This window comes from Aquarana catesbeiana, linkage group LG13, assembly GCF_042186555.1.
Source record: "Aquarana catesbeiana isolate 2022-GZ linkage group LG13, ASM4218655v1, whole genome shotgun sequence".
NCBI classification, from domain to species: domain Eukaryota; kingdom Metazoa; phylum Chordata; class Amphibia; order Anura; family Ranidae; genus Aquarana; species Aquarana catesbeiana.
In genome coordinates, this window is record NC_133336.1 from 51,969,359 (window position 1) to 51,988,071 (window position 18,713).

Below are 18,713 nucleotides of genomic sequence, written 5' to 3' on the forward strand. Positions count from 1 at the left end.
TGCAAAATACACTAACTCACACCAATTCATCTTTAATTGTTGTAAATGGATTTTAAAAGTGGCCATTGACTGGCTGATATTAAAGTACTCTGTACAGCATGAATGGATTTCCAATTTACCTAATAATCCTAAACATCTACATAAAAACTATTATTCTGAACCACAGCTTCTAAAATAGCACCTCCCTAAGGAGTGGCACATCCATTCCAAGTTATGAAATCAAACAAGACAGGTGGCTTTTCATGACAGCCACACAAACAGGGCAGATCAGCCCCCTTGTCACCAACAGAAAAGCCGGTTCAGCAACTACATCACCCTGACAAAACCTTTTCATGTTCTCTCGAACAGGGGTGAAGCTAGATGTTGAGCACAATAAAACTCGTGAAAAACTGTAATCTACATTTATTTACACCCAGAAAAATCCAAATGACACCCCCTCCCTATAAAATATTGGATGAGGAGTATTCGGTGTGACTCATTACTGAACAGAAAGTACTGCATTAAAAGATAAATTCTCAGTTGGAATACATATATAGGAGTTGTTCTACTTGGTGAAATTTTAGTAAATTCGGCTGAGCTAGATTGGTTACTTTGCTCTTTCTCTGCTGCAATTAGAAAATACAGCTTGGTTGCTACCCCGCCCACCCACACCTAGTCTGTGATTAGACAATAGGGGCCAACATTAAGCTGGCCAAAAAAGGTACTATTTTCTTTCCTGCAACCACAGACAGTATTGATGGGGGAACCCCTCCCACTGAGTTATTGTGTTCTCCCGGCGAAGGGGTGGGGGGGAGCCGTCCCTGCTGGGAGAACATGCAGGGATTATTTCTAGCGGCTATAGCTGCTGGCAATAATCGCATGAAGAATATGACATGCTGGCTGTACCCAAGCGATCAACTTGGGTACAAGCAACCTGCCCACACATGGTTCGAATCTCAGCTGGTCCCTGCTGAAGCCGACAAGATTTCAACCGTCCATGGTCAGCTTAAGACTGACATCTTATCAGTCTGCTGCTCATGTCTGCATATTCCTTGCCTGCTTCACGGACATGCAGCACTGCCCCAAAAGTGCAAGACAGATTTGGGTGCTTGCAGGGAGATCATTCCATCTGTCAGATTCTGGAGATCTACCCCTTCAGTGCCCCAGCTATGAGTCAGTGCAGAGATCTGATAAATCCAGGAGCTGCTGAGAGCAATGCTGTCCTTGTAAACAGAAGGCTTGTGTGGTTACAAGTTACAGTGGGGAGTGAGAGTGGAGGGTGAGAGCTGGAGGAGGCAGAATGGAAATCAGCTACGTACTGGGTGCAAGGGCCACATGACGAGGCCTGGCGGGCCAGATTCGGCCTGGTGTTTGACATATGTGATCTAGATGATTAACATGAGCAATGCAGGCACTCTTTGAAATGTAAATACAATGCCCAGTGTAATAGTTTACAACCAGCTTCAATAATTACAAAACGCTTAGTTAGGCGACGTGTGGCTTTCCAACTGTAGACCTGTAGTGCCCTATGGAACTAGAACCTGTAATAGAATACTGAGTCTTTGGAAAAGCACTTAAGCCCCGTACACACAGGGTGAATGTCGGGAGATCGGCTTTTGCCGGACAAGCATGCTGGAAAACCAGCAGCTAACCGACTCTTGATCAGCGCTCAGCCAAAGGCACTGATCAGAATGTTCTGGCGGGAGGGCCGCCCCCCTATAAGAACACAATAGCTCAGCAGGGAGGATATCTGTACTAACATCGGATAGTTAGTACAGCGGCTGGGACCAAAGATGACTTTGTCCTGCAACCCAGAAAAAACAAAAAACAGTGTGTACCGGGCTTTACGCTTACACTTTCTGCAGGGGTGGGGGATGGGGGGGGGGGGGCATAAGGCGGGATATACACCACATACAATTTGCTCTTTTGGAATGTTTTTTATAAATATTAGGCAACTTGGAGGGGATGCTGTATGCCCCAGTAGACGATCCATTGATCGAAACGCGTCGGGCGCTTTCAGCATCCTTCTTGTTGCCCATTTTTGATTTTATACTCTGTGATCACATTTTATTGTTATCTGGCATTTTTGGCAATAAAAATCCTATTTTTGCTCATCTACACTATGTGGAGCTTGTTTATTTTTTCTCCACATACCTACTGAGAGATTCAACCAGCCTTCAATCCAGTTTTTGTACGTGACGCACTGTTCCCTCTGATCCGCACCTCGGCCATCCTTTGGGAGGACCCACCTGGCGGCCCCGGGAGATCCGCGCAGAGTTTGACCCAGAAGGTTCGCAGAGCTGTGATGTCCGTTCACTGGCCCTGAGAGGCAACCTGCTTGAGTGACTCCCTGTCGCTGACAAGGGAGTCCATCGCATCTGGTAAGAGTTTCTTACACACCATCTTTACCAAGTCGCATGTCATTGTGAGATACCACTTGGGGACGATTTGTTGATTCACCCGTGTTATAACATCTGCCTCCCCGTATCCACGTATGGTTTTCAGTGGGACATTCCATGTTATTTGTTCCCCATTCACCGATAGGACTTTATTCACCTATATTGAAAGACTTATACGTTTTTTCACTGTTATGTTTATTATTTGTGGATATTTGTTTTTTTCAGTTGTTTTCTTGATTGAACACCTTTGGCACAATCTATGCGCTACTTTTTATTTTCACATATACACAGCATTAGCAGAACCTATGATGAAGTAATGCATCTTTTTAATAATTTTATTTAATAGTACAACTCCAATCAATGTTAAAGCTAGTTTTGGAATAGGGCATGTTTTTGAACCTCTGTCAGGTTTTTACTGCGATCTGTTATTACCAGTGGGAAGATTTCCCCTCACACTTCCAGTCCAGATGATGGTGTCACTAGATCAAGAAATTCGGCCAACAGTGTCACATGCAGCAATAAAAAAAAAAAAAAAAATTTAAAGCGTTCATAACTTCGAGTTTTCTTATTGCCATTTTAATCTTTGTTAAGAAAATTCCCCCTCCCTTCCTATGAATCGCTAAGGGCCTGTACCAAAATGCAGCACTTGAGGGCACCTTACCCAGCATACTGTTTCATGAGCCATGTCATCCCCCAGAAAGGAACTTTGGCTTACTGCACTAGTGGTTTATTCTTTGGCGATAGATTGAAGAAAGAGAGATCAGTGTTTCTTAAAGTGGTAGTAAAGTACTAGCCCATTATGACAGACTTACATGTAAAGTGGATCCCTCCAGTGGCGTTCTGTCACCACTGACAAGGCTTCCTTCCGGGTTCAAGTGCGCCGACTGTTTGAATGGCCAAGCAGGAAAGATGTTGCTCCCGAACATGGGCACGGGAGTCATGATCATGGCACAGCGCTCTGCATGGACAGCGCATTCGAGTGTGCCGAAAAAAGAAGTATTTGGTGTGAGTTGTGCACATGCTTTGCAGCATGTTACAACACAATGCATTGCTTAATTTTTTTTTATTAACCTTTTTTTAAATTACATTATATAGTAGGAATTTTGTAAGTTATGTTGTGTTTGTGCACAATAATTATTCTTATTGAAAATATCACTTGATAAAATGATGCAAAATTATCAGCACCATCTTTTTATTCCATCAGCTCAGTGCTAAAAAAAAAAAAAAAATTATATATATAATATAATTTGCATATATTTGCAAAAATGCTTTGGCTGGCCACTAGAGATTAAAAGTGGGGAGCAAGGCCTGGAAGGGAAAAGATTAATAGAGTTTAGCAATCCTTGAAGCACAAATAAACACAATAGTAAGAACTTTTTTTCTCCAACTTTTCTTTGTGAAAGAAATGGGAGCTTAAGGGGGGTGGGCAAATATAAAGGCTCTTTTCTGCCACAAAACTCAATCTTTCATTGTTACAGAAGTAGCGTAGGACCGCTCACAACCCAGTTTAATGATCATGCTAAGCCTCCACTCCTAAAAGAAGAAAGCCAGTGACTCTTCGATGTTACACAAATTACAGGGATTACGCAGCCGGGCAACTTACTTGTAATATCAACTTCAGCGTTTGCAAGTGGAGGCAAGTTGGGAGAAGAGAAGGCATTGAAACTTCCCGCATCCACCTTCGTCACCCGGTTTCCCCTGTACAGCTTGTGATGAAAATACAGACACACCTGAGAAGCAAGAGGAGAGACAGAACATGTGTGCACACTCAAAAATAGGAACCTTGTATGCAATTGCTATACCTGTGTACAATCAGTACACCATGTACAGACAATATATAAGCTTTGGGTGCAGTTACTACAGGGTCAGCACCTGGTTACAGAGGAAGAAAATAAAAAATAAGAATGGTAAAGTATGGCATCTTATGGCATTAAAGTGCAGTATCCAAATGAAGACAAATCTGGTTTCAAGCTTAACATAGCCAAATCAGTAAACCATATCTCCCTTTGAAGGTTTCCTTTAAACTGCTCTGCTGATAAAAATGTTCTTCTGTGACCAGATTTCCTTTTTATAGTTACCCCCATCAGTCACCTAAAAAAAAAAAAAAAAAAAAAAAAAAAAAAAAATAATAATAATATACCCTACTAGAAGCTCCCAGCAACAGAAAAGGTATTATACTTGCCTCTCTGGTGGCCAGTGTCCACTACATTCCCTCTGTTCCAATACCGCAGCCTATTCAGGCTGCTCAGTATCTAACATTTCTGGGAACGTCAAGTGTAAGTGTGCCCCGCTGTACACTGTGGTTCCATCCTCTGCCCGAGTGCTTTTACACTGGGGTGGTGCGCTTGCAGGACAGGAAAAAAGTCCTGCAAGCAGCATCTTTGGAACGGTAGGGGAGCGCTGTATACACAGCTCCTGCCCCTTGAAATGAATGGGCAGCACTGCTGAAGTGCCTGCAAAGCGCTTCGGCAGTGCCGCATCACAGGCGCATTTAACCCTGTCCTCGGCTGCTAGTGGAGGGTAAAAAGCTCCCCGCTAGCGGCCAAAAAGCGCTGCTATAACAGCGGTAAAGCACCGCTAAAACTAGCGGCGCTTTACCGCTAATGCCAGCACTGCCCCAGTGTGAAAGGGGTCTTAATAGCAAAGGGAAAACTATAAAAAAATAAAAAAGACAAACAGCCTTTTTCATAGGACAGAAGTCATTTGTCTTCAGATCAGCCTCCTGTAATCCTCTACACAGCAGCACTTGGTCTGAAAGGGGCAGAGCTGGCAGCCAATCAGAGCTCCTCTGGTTTTTTTTTCTGGTTTTTATGATGTTTAAAGAACACCTGTCCTGAAAGAAGTATGGGGGCTGCCATTGCTAGCCTCCTGCAACTGCCTTGATGTGAAAGGCTCAATATTATTATACAGGATTTATATAGCGCCAACAGCTTGCGCAGCTCTTTACAACATGAGGGCAGACAGTACACTTACAATACAAATCAATACAGGAGGGATTAGAGGGCCCTAATCGTTAGAGCCTGCAATCTAGAAAGGAGGGTCAAGTGGAACAAAAAGGTAATAACTGTGGGGGGTGAGCTGATGGAGAAAATGAAAATACAGTTGTTAGGTGTGGGTAGGCTGAAGAGAAGGGTTTTTTTTTTTAGGGATCGTCTAAAAACTAATAGAGTAGGAGATAAGCTGACAGATTGGGGTAGGGCATTCCATAGGATTGGAGAGGCTCTGGAAAAGTCCTGGAGGCGAGCATGGGAGGAGGTAACGAGGGAGCTAGAGAGCAGGAGATCTTGAGAGGAACGAAGAGAACGAGTAGGTTGGTAATTAGAGACTAGGTTAGTGATGTAACTGGGAGCTAAGTTGTGGATGGCTTTGTAAGTAGTTAGTATTTTGAATTGAACTTGGGTGAGCGGAAGCCAGTGAAGGGATTGACAGAGAGGAATAGCAGAAACAGAGCGATTGGTAAGGTGGACGAGTCTGGCAGCAGCATTCATGATGGATTGAAGTGGGAATAGACTACGTAGGTAGCGGTAAGCCAATGAGAAGGGAGTTGCAGTAGTCGAGGCGAGAGATGACCAGTGAGTCAATTCAGAGCTTTGTTGTGATATTGGTTAGAAAGGGGCGTATTTTGGAGATGTTCCAGAGGTTGAGGCGGCAAGATTTGGACAGTGATTGGACGTGGTGCTTAAAGGAGAGTTCAGAGTCCAGAACTACACCTAGAACCTAGGCATGCAGGGATGGGCTTATAGTTGTGCCATCGATTTTGACAGAGAGATCAGGGGAAGGGACACATGGGGGAGGAAGAATTAGAAGTTTGGTTTTGGATAGATTAAGTTTGAGGAAGTGGTGTGACATCCAGAATGATATATCTGATAGTAAATTAGTGATACGTCAGTGTAGAGGTGGTAATGGAAGCCATGGGAGGCTATCAGCTGACCCAGGGAAGAGGTGTAGATTGAAAATAGGAGAGGTCCAAGAACAGAACCTTGGGGGACCCCAACAGAGAAAGGAAGAGGAGAGGAGGAAGTAGAGTTGTAAGAAATGCTAAAGCTGCGGTTGGATAAGTTGGAGGAGAACCAACGAAGAGTACAGTCACGGAAACCAAAGGCGTGAAGTTTTATGAGGAGGAGGGGGTAGTCAACCGTATCAAAGGCAGCAGAGAGGTCCAGGAGTAGGAGTACAGAATAGCGTCCATTGGTTTTGGCCGTTAGTAGATAGTTTGTTAGTTTTAGGAGAGCAGTTTCTGTAGAGCGGTGAGGATGAAATGCAGTTTGAAGGGGATCAAGAAGGCTATTATCAGCAAGGTGGAGGCTCAGTCGGTTGTAGACCAGATGTTCAAGGAGTTGGGATAAGAAGGGGAGCAAGGAGATGGGGGCGTAGGTTGTTAAGATTGGATGGGTCCAGCAAGGGCTTTTTAAGTATGGGTCTGACAAGTGCATAGATTGTATTTTTGGAGGGTAGATTTATACTGGTTGAAATCTTTGAGACTTCGTATTACGCCACAGGCGCTCATGAGCACGACTATGCTTTTTCAGACTTCTAGTATCATTTGTTTCCAAAGGTTGAAGGGGTCGGGGCCTGATACTTCTGAGTAAAGTACCCCAAACATATTTTGTAGTCAGAATTCTTTACCTCTATGCTTGTTCTAAGTCAGTTATTCAGAGTACCGAAGTCATGGACTGACATGGCATCTAGGCAAATAGCAATCACAGGCAGCTAGGCACAACTAGATTTCTGCACCTCGACACATCTAGGTGACTGCTCCTTATACGTTAGCATTTTTCACTTTTTAACGTGGTTGTAAACTGCAGACATGAAATATGAACAAAGCATATTCCTCTATAGTGTGTCTCAATTCTGTCTGATGCTTCGTTCCTCTACTATCAGCATGAATCACTTCTGACAAGTTTTCCTGACACCAAGAGAAAAAAAAGGTGACAGAGGAGGGAGCTCAAGCTGATTGACAGCCTCAGCTCTGTTCCTGTGTACTGTGTGAAAGGCGGTGTGTGTCTCCTCCCTCCAATCAGCTCGCAGAGCACTCTGAGCCCTGAAGTGTGTAATTTCAGCTCTCCACCCCCTTTTTCTGGGGGCTCAGGCAAGGTTGATAAATTCCGGTATATATTTAAAAAAAAAAAAAAAAAAAGCTCAGTACTTGATTTTTATTCCATCAAAATATATGTTACATTTTTCTATGATATGGTTTATAGTGGTAAATCTATACAAGCCTTCTTAAGCTTCTTTCCTGTACTATTTAATGTGAAGGCAAAATTAGTTTCTCTCTATATTATGTGCTCAGTACTGTCCAGGGGGGTTCATTTTTCTTTACAATAGTTAATTGCCACAGTCCGTTGGAAAAAAAAAAAAAAAAAAAAAAAAAAAAAAAAAAACAACAACTCTTGCCCTAACAAATCAGGGCAAGCGTGCCAGTTGTCAGTTCTTCACAAGCACACACAAAGCACCATCAGCACAAGCTGCGTGTCGCTGAGCAAGTCTGACATCCACCTACAGCGCGTCGCGAAGAAAGCCGACAAAATGGGCAATGCTGTGCTCTGTGCATTTGTGTGTAGTGTGTTTAAAATGTGGCTTATGTCACTAATCCACCTAAATGCTGTATACACATTACCAGGCACTGTATACTCCCTGTACGTGCTATATATTGCTACTCGTTGTGGTGGTAACACATTACCTTTCTGCAGACATCTGCTGAATGCAAAATGTAAACCTGACAATACATTACTGGCCTGGTAGAAAACCCTAGTTGCCTGGTTGATTCTAGTTTCAATACTTTTGACTCTTAAAGATGGAACAAGCAAGCAGCTTATAAACAAAGCAGAATACTTGTTTAGGGTTTAGAAACTTAAAGTGATTGTAAAAGGTAAATAAAAGAACAAAAAAAAAAAAGAAAAAAAAACCCACCAACAACCACCATGTCTTTACTTACCTGCTCTGTGCAATGGAATTGCGCAGAGCAGCTGTGAACCTCTTTTCGGGTCCCCCGCTGGCGCTCCTGGCCCCTTCCCTCTGCTCAGTGCCCCCACGGGAAGCAGCGGGTCTCTCCACCCCTGTCACTGGCTTTGATTGACAGCACTGGGAGCCAATGGTTCCTGGTGCCCCAGCAAAGCCAGCGAGACCCGGAAGTGAGGGAAGAGAAGAGCTGCAGACGTGCATGGCACTGGATCGAATGAAGGCTTAAGTAGATAAAAAGGGAAGGTGAGGAGGGATGCAAACATCTAAACATTTTTTACCTTAAAGCAAGGAATGCATTAAGGTAAAACATTTTAGGCTTAACACCTTTAAAAAGCATTAAACCCCAAAACAGCCAGGAAGCTAGCATTTTCTAAACATGTCCAATTCATTACCAGAGTTTGCTCATGGTGACTGCGATAAGAGAGGGTGTATGTGATGTAGCCCCATGATGTGCCCCGAAGCATGGGTTTGCTTGCAATAGCAACCTCTGCTCCTCTTGTAGCTTTGTCCCCGTTTATATTCCACCAAAAGCTAACTGGCAGAGCTCTTCCATACCCCTTACTATTTACAATAAGCTTTTTGAAGCTGGCTCCTAGGCTATTCTGCGGTTTGTAGGCTTTTTTTCCCTGGCAGAACACAGCCCAACCCTAGAAAATACACAGCTACACACACACACACACACACACTTCTCAAATAATGTGTGTGAAAGCCCCTCTGGCGGGTTGGCCTCATCTTGGACAGAGTAGGTATGTAACTTCACTCCTGTGCCACATGTTTGACCAGATTTGTTAAAGATGTCCAAGACGGGGGGGGGGGGGGGCACTATCCAGGGTTCAAAGCCACCATTAACTACATTGGAGCCAGGTAGATTCTTAACATGTGTTACATGGACGCCAACTAGCACTAAAGCTTGACAAAGTAAACAATCTAAAAAAAAAAAAGAACAAAAAAAGGACAAAAAAAAAAAAAACACAACAAAACAAACTTGATGAATACCAAATCTACTACAAAACAAATGATTTTGGTTATTTTTAAAGCAGGGGACATATATGCACGTACAAGGGCAAACAGGTCCTCGTTAGGAAGAAATATAAACATATAAAAGCGGAGAAAAACAGATTAGGCGACTCAAGAAGAATCCATTGTGCTAGCTTTTATTATGAGTATAGTAACCCTTTACAGGTCTGAAAAAGGTCAATATTACTGCAGGCCGAAGATGGGGCCTCAGCAGGCTGACATCCTCTATGGCCACAGCTTTGTGTTCCCCACCTGCAGTTTAGCATATGTACGAGATTCTAATAATCCCACAGATTGAATTGGGGAACAGAACTTCCCCTTATAACCACTATCACTGTTTTATTTAGAATCACTAACTTAACATGAGAAAACATGAGCTTCTTCAAAGTCAGGACACTACAGATGATTTCAAAGACATTCATTGCATAACATTTAATTAAAACATCTTTGTTTTTTATTCCTAAGCATGTTAACGCACAAACAGCAAATCTTTCAATTATGTTTCTATCACAAGGTCTTCAATATGCACATCATCTGACAAACCGTCATAAATCTTCGCTAGCAGAAGACTGTAGGATTACACCGCCCCCTGGTGTTTGGATTGCATATGTACACCTTCCCTTCAAAAAACAGTTCCGATAAGGGCTGTCACACCTGAGCATTTTCAGCTCGTTAAACACTCATCTCAAAAGTTCCAAAACGCCCAACAAGCAAAATCCCATTCATTTAAATGTTCACATCTGAGCATTCTGTCGCCTGAAGCTCAAAAAAGTACATGAGCTTCTTTTTAGGCTGCATTCACACCTGAGCGTATCGTTTCAGGCGGAAAGTTGTGTTGTTGCATACGCAGAGTAAATAGATACCAAACATGTCATGTTTTAAAACCGCGATTTTGTACAGGTCAAAAGGTCACCAATGTAAAAAGCACAAAGACGCCTGTAACCTGCCTAAAAAGAAGCCCACGTACTTTTCTGAGCTTTAGGCGTTTTACTTCAGGCGACAACGCTCAGATGTAAACAGGGGGCATTTAAATGAATGGGATTTTGCTTGCTGGGCATTTTGGAACCTATGAAATGAGCGTTTTACAAGCTGAAAACGCTAAGGTGTGAATGGGCCCCTCAGGCAGATTACAGGCATTTTTCTGCTTTTTACATTGGTGACCTTTTGACCTATACAAAATCGCAGCAAAAAAATTGTGAGACTTTCCTCCTGAAAACGATACGTTCGGGTGTGAATGCAACCTTAGTGTTTAAGTTTACAGATGGTCCAAACCTCACCTCTGGAATAACAAAATGTCCAGCAATGAGCAGAGCCCCCAACAGGTTGTCACGACCATCATTCCGCATCTCATATATGGGAACCTAGAAAATGTTAAAAAAAAAAAAAAAAAAAAAAAAAAAAAAAGGGGAACTACTTAAAAAAAAAATTTTACAATCAAACAAATACACTTTTAATGAAAAAAAAAAAAAAAAAAAACCCCACCACACAAGAAATACCCCAATACAATTTTTTTGTAAAATATGAAAGATATTACACACTGAGTAAATAGATACCTAACATGTCATGTTTTAAAAAATTGCGCACGCTCGTGGAATGGCGACAAACTACGGTACTTAACAAATCTCCATTGGCGATGCTTTCATTTTTTTTTTTTAACAGGTAACCAACCGGTTTAGAGAGTTACAGAGGAGGTCTAGCACAAAAATTATTGCTCTCACTTAACATTCGCTGTGATACCTCACATGTGTGGTGCGAACACAGTTTACATATTCATGCGTCACCTACAAGCAAAATGGGGGGGGCGCTTAAAAAAAAAAAATACTAATTGGTATTTATTTTTATACTGTCCCTTTCATTTTTTTTTTTTTTTTTTTTTTTGATCATTTATTCCTATTACAAGGAATGTAAACATCCCTTGTAATAGAAATAAGAATGACATGTCCTCTTTATGACGAGATCTGAGAGTCAAAAATACCTCACATCTCTCCCTTACCTTTAAAAGCAAAAGTTCAAAAATAATTTTTGATCTTTTGCAGGAAAAAAAAATTGTTTATTTCCACCCTGGACTGGAAGCAACATCACTCCGGCAAGCCAAGGCCATAGAGGCGAACAAAGATGATGTAATCTTTGATGGCCTCTGCGACCAGCTGGCTGGCACGTCGAATCGTCTCTTGGGTGTGCCGGTGGAAACGGTAAGCCCAAGAAACACCGGTGAGTGGTGGTGGTGGTGGTGGTGGTGGTGGTGGTGGTGGGGGGGGGGGGGTTGGGGGGGGGGCACGTCTCCTCCCATCACTTCTGAAAGCGTTCCAGAAGCTCATGAGCCACTCAGAGTGCTTTCATGGGAAAGCCAGGCATCGGCACAATCAAAATGAATAGGCTGCCAATGGACCCCTAACGTGCCTAAAACTGCGCAACCCATAGCAATGTACTATCAAATAGATGCTCTACCAAAGGGTGTATACCATGCCATGCAAAATGAAGAGCACTGCAAGGCATGGTACAAGCATTAAATGCCACGCTAAACAAGTGAAGCAACAAATATATATGAAATTAATTAACAACAATGATCAGTCCCATAAGAGTGTCCAAACAAATAATGTGAAAAAATCCTTTGCAGTCGTGTCGCAAAGATGGTAGACTACTATACACCAAAAAGTGCACCTTTCACCGTGATAAGAAAAGGCTGTGCCCTTACCGGATAGCTAGACTCCATGTTATAGGAGTCTAGTAAGACATGGATTCATATGTCACGAGGGATCCATCCACTGGATGTAAGCAGGGTGATGATGTTTTTTTTTTTTAATTGCACAAATATTCTGTTGTGTGATTGCCAGCTGCTTCCTTTTGATCATTTATTATTATTTTCACATGTGCAATCACTAATTTTCTTTACTTTATGTTACAAGAAAGGGACGCACCTGAGAGCCGGTCAGCACAATCGTTTTGCCCAAATTTTCGCACATAAAGGACAGTGCAGACGCAGTGTAAGCCATGGTGTCTGTTCCGTGAAGGATGACAAAACCATCATATTGTACATAATGTTTCTAGAGAGAAGAGAACAAGGACATTCACATCAATCACATGTTAAAGTGGAACTTTAGTCAGAAAATTTAGCCCTGCTAGATCATTTCAGGCTGGCGCCTTTTGCAGGTACTGCTATGTAAAGCATTAAAAATAAGTGCCTATACTGTATAAAATCTAATAATACACTCACTCTGCACATGCTCAGTTGCTCTCCATTTTTAGGCACTGGTAAGTTTGTAGAGGCAGATCTGCTGACAGACTTAAAGCTGAATTAAACCCTCCTATCCTTTACAGCCAAGGAAGCTGCTTCTGTTTGATTTTTAACTGCCATGGGGGTTTGTTTACTAAAGCTGGAGAGTGCAATATCAGTCTCACTTCTACGGAGAAATCAATCAGCTTCTAACCTCAGCTTGTTCCATTAGGCTTTGGCAATAAAACCTGGAAGCTGATTGGTTTGTATGCAGAAGTGAGACTGATTGTGCACTCTCCAGCTTTAGTAAATAAACCCCATTGTGCTACTGTGAATAGTTATGACACCAGCCATTTGATGGTTTGACAGTCTGCTTCAGGACAAAAAAGATAGGATTGCACCAATGCGATTCTAGTATTGGTGCCGATACTGAGCATGTGCACGAGTACTTGTACTCGTGCACATGCTACGATGCTTAATCTGGGCAGCCTCACAGATGATCAGTGCTGTGGTGGGGGCAGTTGCAATCACTTATCTTGCTGTATAGCTTTCAATTAAGCAGCTGACAGACTCTTCTCCTCCTCTCCCTCCCGCGGCTTTCAGTTGCTTTATTGAATGCTATACAGGGAGATGGGGGCTTGTAAAAGCCCCCCATCGCCACACTGATCGTCCCCAACTGTCCCCTGTGTTCTCCTCTGGTTCCCCGGGTCCTCCTCTGGTCCCCCTGTCTCAGATCTGTCAGGATGGAGAGCGGAGGAAAAAGCCGGTATATATGTAATTTTCCGGCTCCGTCCTTTACTGAATGAACAGAATCAGTGATCACTGACTCTGTCCATTCATTACTGAGCATCGTAAACTGTGTTTAGGATGTTTCAGTTTATGAACAGGAGTCTGTCTCCTGTCCATTCATCTTCAGTGCAGCTGAGGCTGCAGAGAAAGGGACTGGGGAATCTGTGTCCTCAGTCCCTTTCCCTGTCTCAAAGGGGAGATGTCTCATCAAAGCCCCCCCCCCCCCCCCCCCCAAGGCTGATAAAGAATAATAATAATTTAAAAAAAGAATTGCAATAAATATTTAGTAGTTGAATTGTAAACAAATAAAATTAAAAGAAACACAAAACCACCGGACACACATCCTACCCCCCAAAAGAAAGCATTGTAATAAAAAAAAAAAAACAAAACAAAACAAAAACAAAAAAAAAAAACCCACTGACAGTCCATGCCACATCAGTGCCCATTAGTGTTGCTTATTAGTACGAGTACTTGGAAAGAAAAAAAAAAAAAAGTATCAGTACTTGTACTCGGTCTGTCTGTCTCGGTGCAACCCTAGAGAAGCAAATCTGACAGTTCACAATTCCAGGAATGTAACAATTTTTTGAAACGGTTACATAGTTACATAGTGGGTGAGGTTGAAAAAAGACACAAGTCCATCAAGTCCAACCTATGTGTGTGATTATGTGTCAGTATTACATTACATATCCCTGTATATTGCGGTCATTCAGGTGATTATCTAATAGTTTCTTGAAGCTATCAATGCTCCCCGCTGAGACCACCGCCTGTGGAAGTGAATTCCACATCCTTGCCGCTCTTACAGTAAAGAACCCTCTACGTAGTTTAAGGTTAAACCTCTTTTCTTCTAATTGTAATGAGTGGCCACGAGTCTTATTAAACTCTCTTCTGCGAAAAAGTTTTATCCCTATTGTGGGGTCACCAGTACAGTAGTTGTAAATTGAAATCATATCCCCTCTCAAGCGTCTCTTCTCCAGAGAGAATAAGTTCAGTGCTCGCAACCTTTACTCATAACTAAGATCCTCCAGACCCTTTATTAGCTTTGTTGCCCTTCTTTGTACTCGCTCCATTTCCAGTACGTCCCTCCTGAGGACTGGTGCCCAGAACTGGACCGCATACTCCAGGTGCGGGCGGACCAGAGTCTTGTAGAGCGGGAGAATTATCGTTTCATCTCTGCAGTTGATCCCCCTTTTAATGCATGCCAATATTCTGTTTGCTTTATTAGCAGCAGCTTGGCATTGCATGCCATTGCTGAGCCTATCATCCACTAGGACCCCCAAGTCCTTTTCCATCCTAGATTCCCCCAGAGGTTCTCCCCCCAGTGTATAGATTGCATTCATATTTTTGCCACCCAAATGCATTATTTTACATTTTTCTACATTGAACCTCATTTGCCAAGTAGTCGCCCACCCCATTAATTTGTTCAGGTCTTTTTGCAAGATTTCCACATCCTGCGGAGAAGTTATTGCCCTGCTTAGCTTAGTATCGTCTGCAAATACAGAGATTGAACTGTTTATCCCATCCTCCAGGTCGTTTATGAACAAATTAAATAGGATTGGTCCCAGCACAGAACCCTGGGGAACCCCACTACCCACCCCTGACCATTCTGAGTACTCCCCTGTCACGGAACGTCCCACACTCCGCTTGAGTGCTTCCGTCATATACCACTTCCTCCCAGTCTGTATACAGATATCAGATATTCCAACCTCTCTGAGCAGAAAACAAGGCGACACTTGCTTCACTGCTAACATGGACTGTTTATTATGAATCAAAGTTACAAGACTTTATATGCCGTTGGAACCTCCTCTAACAATACAACTGTAACTTAATTAACATGAGCTAATTATCTAATCCTTTATACAGCCTAGGTGACTGAGACATGACCTTTCGCCCAGACTTGTGGTCACCGAGCTTCATACAGTTAATTAACACAATAGCAGTCGTCCCGTCTCCTACACTGTATAGAGGACAATGTCATTAGCTCATTCAATTGACATAAACACAGGTTGATGACACCAGCATCTCCTCACAGGATGTGTCCCAACAGAATGAATCCATTGAAAATCCAGGGCCCATAATCAAAAGGCAACAGGCTTGCATACAGTCCTCTCCAACAGCCTCTGTCCCGGCTAGGTCTGTGACATTTCTCCCCTTTCGGCAGGAGACTAACACAGGAGGAGACCCCAGACGGATTGACTCCGAAGTTAGTCCATAGTTCCAGTCCTCTACTGCCTGTACCCACACAGTACCCCAAACAAATTGTTCCAAACAGAGTATTACTCACCCAGCCAACCTCTGCCTCTCTCAGAGAACATATCTGCCGCTGGGGAGAGGCCTGGACTGGCTCTTCTCCCTGGAATCCTTTCTGCCGCTGGAGAGAAGACAGGGTGTCTGGGCTCACTCTGTCATGCTGTTGGGGATCGGGGCCCACTGCCCAGCATCCCTGGGGTATACAGGTGGAGACTGAAGTCCCATCCACCTTCACAGGAAATCCATCCTCTGTTAGTTGAGGGTAGAGTCCAGCAGTCCTCGGCCCTGTTGCCAGCCCTTCTGCTGGAAACCCCACACCATCTGTTTCGGCTAACTGTTGGAGAGGGAGGCCGACTGCCCCGCCTCCCTGGAACTCTGTAGTTGTTGCCGGTGCTGGGCAGAGGTTGGTAGCACTCTGCCCTGTTGCCAGCACTTCTGCTGGGGACTCTGCATCCTCTGCTCCGGCTAACTGTTGGGGCAGGAGGCTGGCTTCCTCCACTCCCAAACTGTGTAGCTGCCATTGGGGAGGTGAGCCGGCTGCTTCCTTTTCCATTCCCTCATCTGGCTGCTGGGACGACATGTCGATGGTACTGTCTCCCAGGTACACGGATCTTTGCTGGGGAGGAAAGCCCACTTCCTCCACCCTGGCCAACTGTTGGGGAGGGACAACACACACCTCCTCTCCCTTCTCCCCCTGTATCTGCTGCTGGGAAGTGATTGCCATCTTCTCAGCCTGAGCCTCCACAATTGCTGCAGGTGTGGGGCAGAGGTCTTGGACCCTCTGTCCGGTTGCCAGCACTTCTGCTGGGGGTTTGCCAGGTGGTTCCTCCTCTACAGAAACGTCTATTAAATCCCCAGTCTCTGGAATTGGTATCTGGGGATGGAGGTTCACCATCTCCTGTCCATGGAATCCAGAAGATGCTATCAGTGCTGAGCAGAGCGCAATGAAGTTTGGTCCTAATCCCAACTCTTCTGCTGGGGGCTCACCCGATGGTTCTTCCTCAGCAGAAAAGTCTATCAAATCCCCTGTCTCTGCAACTGGTGTCTGGGGATGGAGGTTCACCATCTCCTGTCCATGGAACCCAGAAGATGTTATCAGTGCTGGGCAGAGGTTAGCAGAGCTCTGCCCTGTTGTCAGCACTTCAGCTTTGGGGATGGCAATCTCCAGATTTTCCACTGCAGATTCTCTGGCATGCTGCTGGACAGGCACATTCCTCCATCCAAGATCATCCCATGCAGAAACAGGATCATCAAGGTCAGTCAGTACTTGCTGCATCCGCCATAAGACCTCCGCCTCCATAGCTGTGGGGGCAGGTTGGCAAAGCACACTATTGCTCTGCCACATTGCTGACTCTTCAGCCAGGATTTCAGGGTTGTCAGCTGGTATTTCCTGATAGTCCCAGGCAAAAGGGAGCCCAGCCCTGGCACTGAGCAATGTCTAGCAGCCGTCTGTAGGCGATCTCTAGCTCCCATTCCTGAACGGCCAGAAACTCCAAATCTTCCTGTGCCCAGTGCACTTCCGAAATGTTCAGTAGCCCTTCTCTGAAATCCATGATTTCGTCCACCCGCCGCTCCAAATCACTCCCAAAGTTAGGGTCCCCTGTCAGCTTCACAAACAACAGTCCCAAGCCGCCGTAGCTTAAGCCTTCCGTTGGGCTGTCATCCGCTATCCAGGGACATGCTTGGGATACATGCCACCGGAGGGCTCTGTAGCTCTCATCCAGCTTTATCTCTGCCCAGACCAGCCTGCTTAATTCAGCTGTCTGCTTCTTGTGTGGTTTTTCTCCCAAAAACCGAACCCGCAGTTCGTACTGCGACCAGTACCTTTCCTCGATGGAGGGGAGAACTTTTCCCTGGTGTCGCTGCTCACGGGCTAGCGCTTCCTTCCAGAGTTTGCAGCGAATAGAATCACACCATTCCAGCAGGACCTGCTCCGATACTGGTCCTCTGTGCTGTATCTGCATCTCTCGCAACCTCCTTCTGAATTCCTCATCCATGGCGGCTGGTATCTGTACCTCTCCTCTCCTGCTATCTGGACCTTGGATCCAGTTGGAAGTTTGGATGTCCCAGACTGCAGGAAGCTTTCCCGCTGCTTGCCACCAAGGTCACGGAATGTCCCACACTCCGCTTGAGTGCTTCCGTCATATACCACTTCCTCCCAGTCTGTATACAGATATCAGATATTCCAACCTCTCTGAGCAGAAAACAAGGCGACACTTGCTTCACTGCTAACATGGACTGTTTATTATGAATCAAAGTTACAAGACTTTATATGCCGTTGGAACCTCCTCTAACAATACAACTGTAACTTAATTAACATGAGCTAATTATCTAATCTTTTATACAGCCTAGGTGACTGAGACATGACCTTTCGCCCAGACTTGTGGTCACCGAGCTTCATACAGTTAATTAACACAATAGCAGTCGTCCCGTCTCCTACATTGTATAGAGGACAATGTCATTAGCTCATTCAATTAACATAAACACAGGTTGATGACACCAGCATCTCCTCACAGGATGTGTCCCAACAGAATGAATCCATTGAAAATCCAGGGCCCATAATCAAAAGGCAACAGGCTTGCATACAGTCCTCTCCAACAGCCTCTGTCCCGGCTAGGTCTGTGACATCCCCATTTATCACCACCCTCTGAACACGCCCTTGTAGCCAGTTTTCAATCCATGTACTCACCCTATAAATCGATGGGTTTAGTTATACTTTCTGCTTTACTACTGGGGCTCTGAACAGAAGAACAGGAGCATTGCTGGAGGCAATTTACAACACACACTAATTTTGGTAGCATAAAGATATCCCTCTTCAAAGTGCCGACGTAGATGGCGGGCGGTCCGCAAGTGGTTAATATGGAATGTATTTTCCTTGCTAAAGAACAATATTTTTCATCAAGCTGTTATGGGTAAAGTTCTGCTTTAAATATGTCTCACTTTTGAGAAGGCAAATTGAGATATTAAAAGTGCATTCACACTTGTGATTGCAACCTGACCGCATTTACCTGCGGAACCCCAGCGCGGGTTCCCAGAATTAGCTGCGAGTAGACAGCTTCATCAAAAGCAACGGGAGGCTGCCCCAACTCTTGCAGCTTATCTTGCCC

General features: G+C 44.2%; 1 protein-coding gene across 1 annotated transcript in view; it reads right to left on the reverse strand.

Moving 5' to 3' along the window:
* ASPG (asparaginase) overlaps nt 1–18,713 on the reverse strand; it is a 126,695-nt gene that overhangs the window by 61,180 nt on the left and 46,802 nt on the right. Inside the window, exons 4-6 of the mRNA XM_073609927.1 lie at nt 12,275–12,400; nt 10,634–10,717; nt 3,982–4,108 (exon numbers count right to left, since the gene is read on the reverse strand). Of these exons, the coding sequence (XP_073466028.1) occupies nt 3,982–4,108; nt 10,634–10,717; nt 12,275–12,400 (337 nt within the window). The remainder of the gene's footprint in view (nt 1–3,981; nt 4,109–10,633; nt 10,718–12,274; nt 12,401–18,713) is intronic.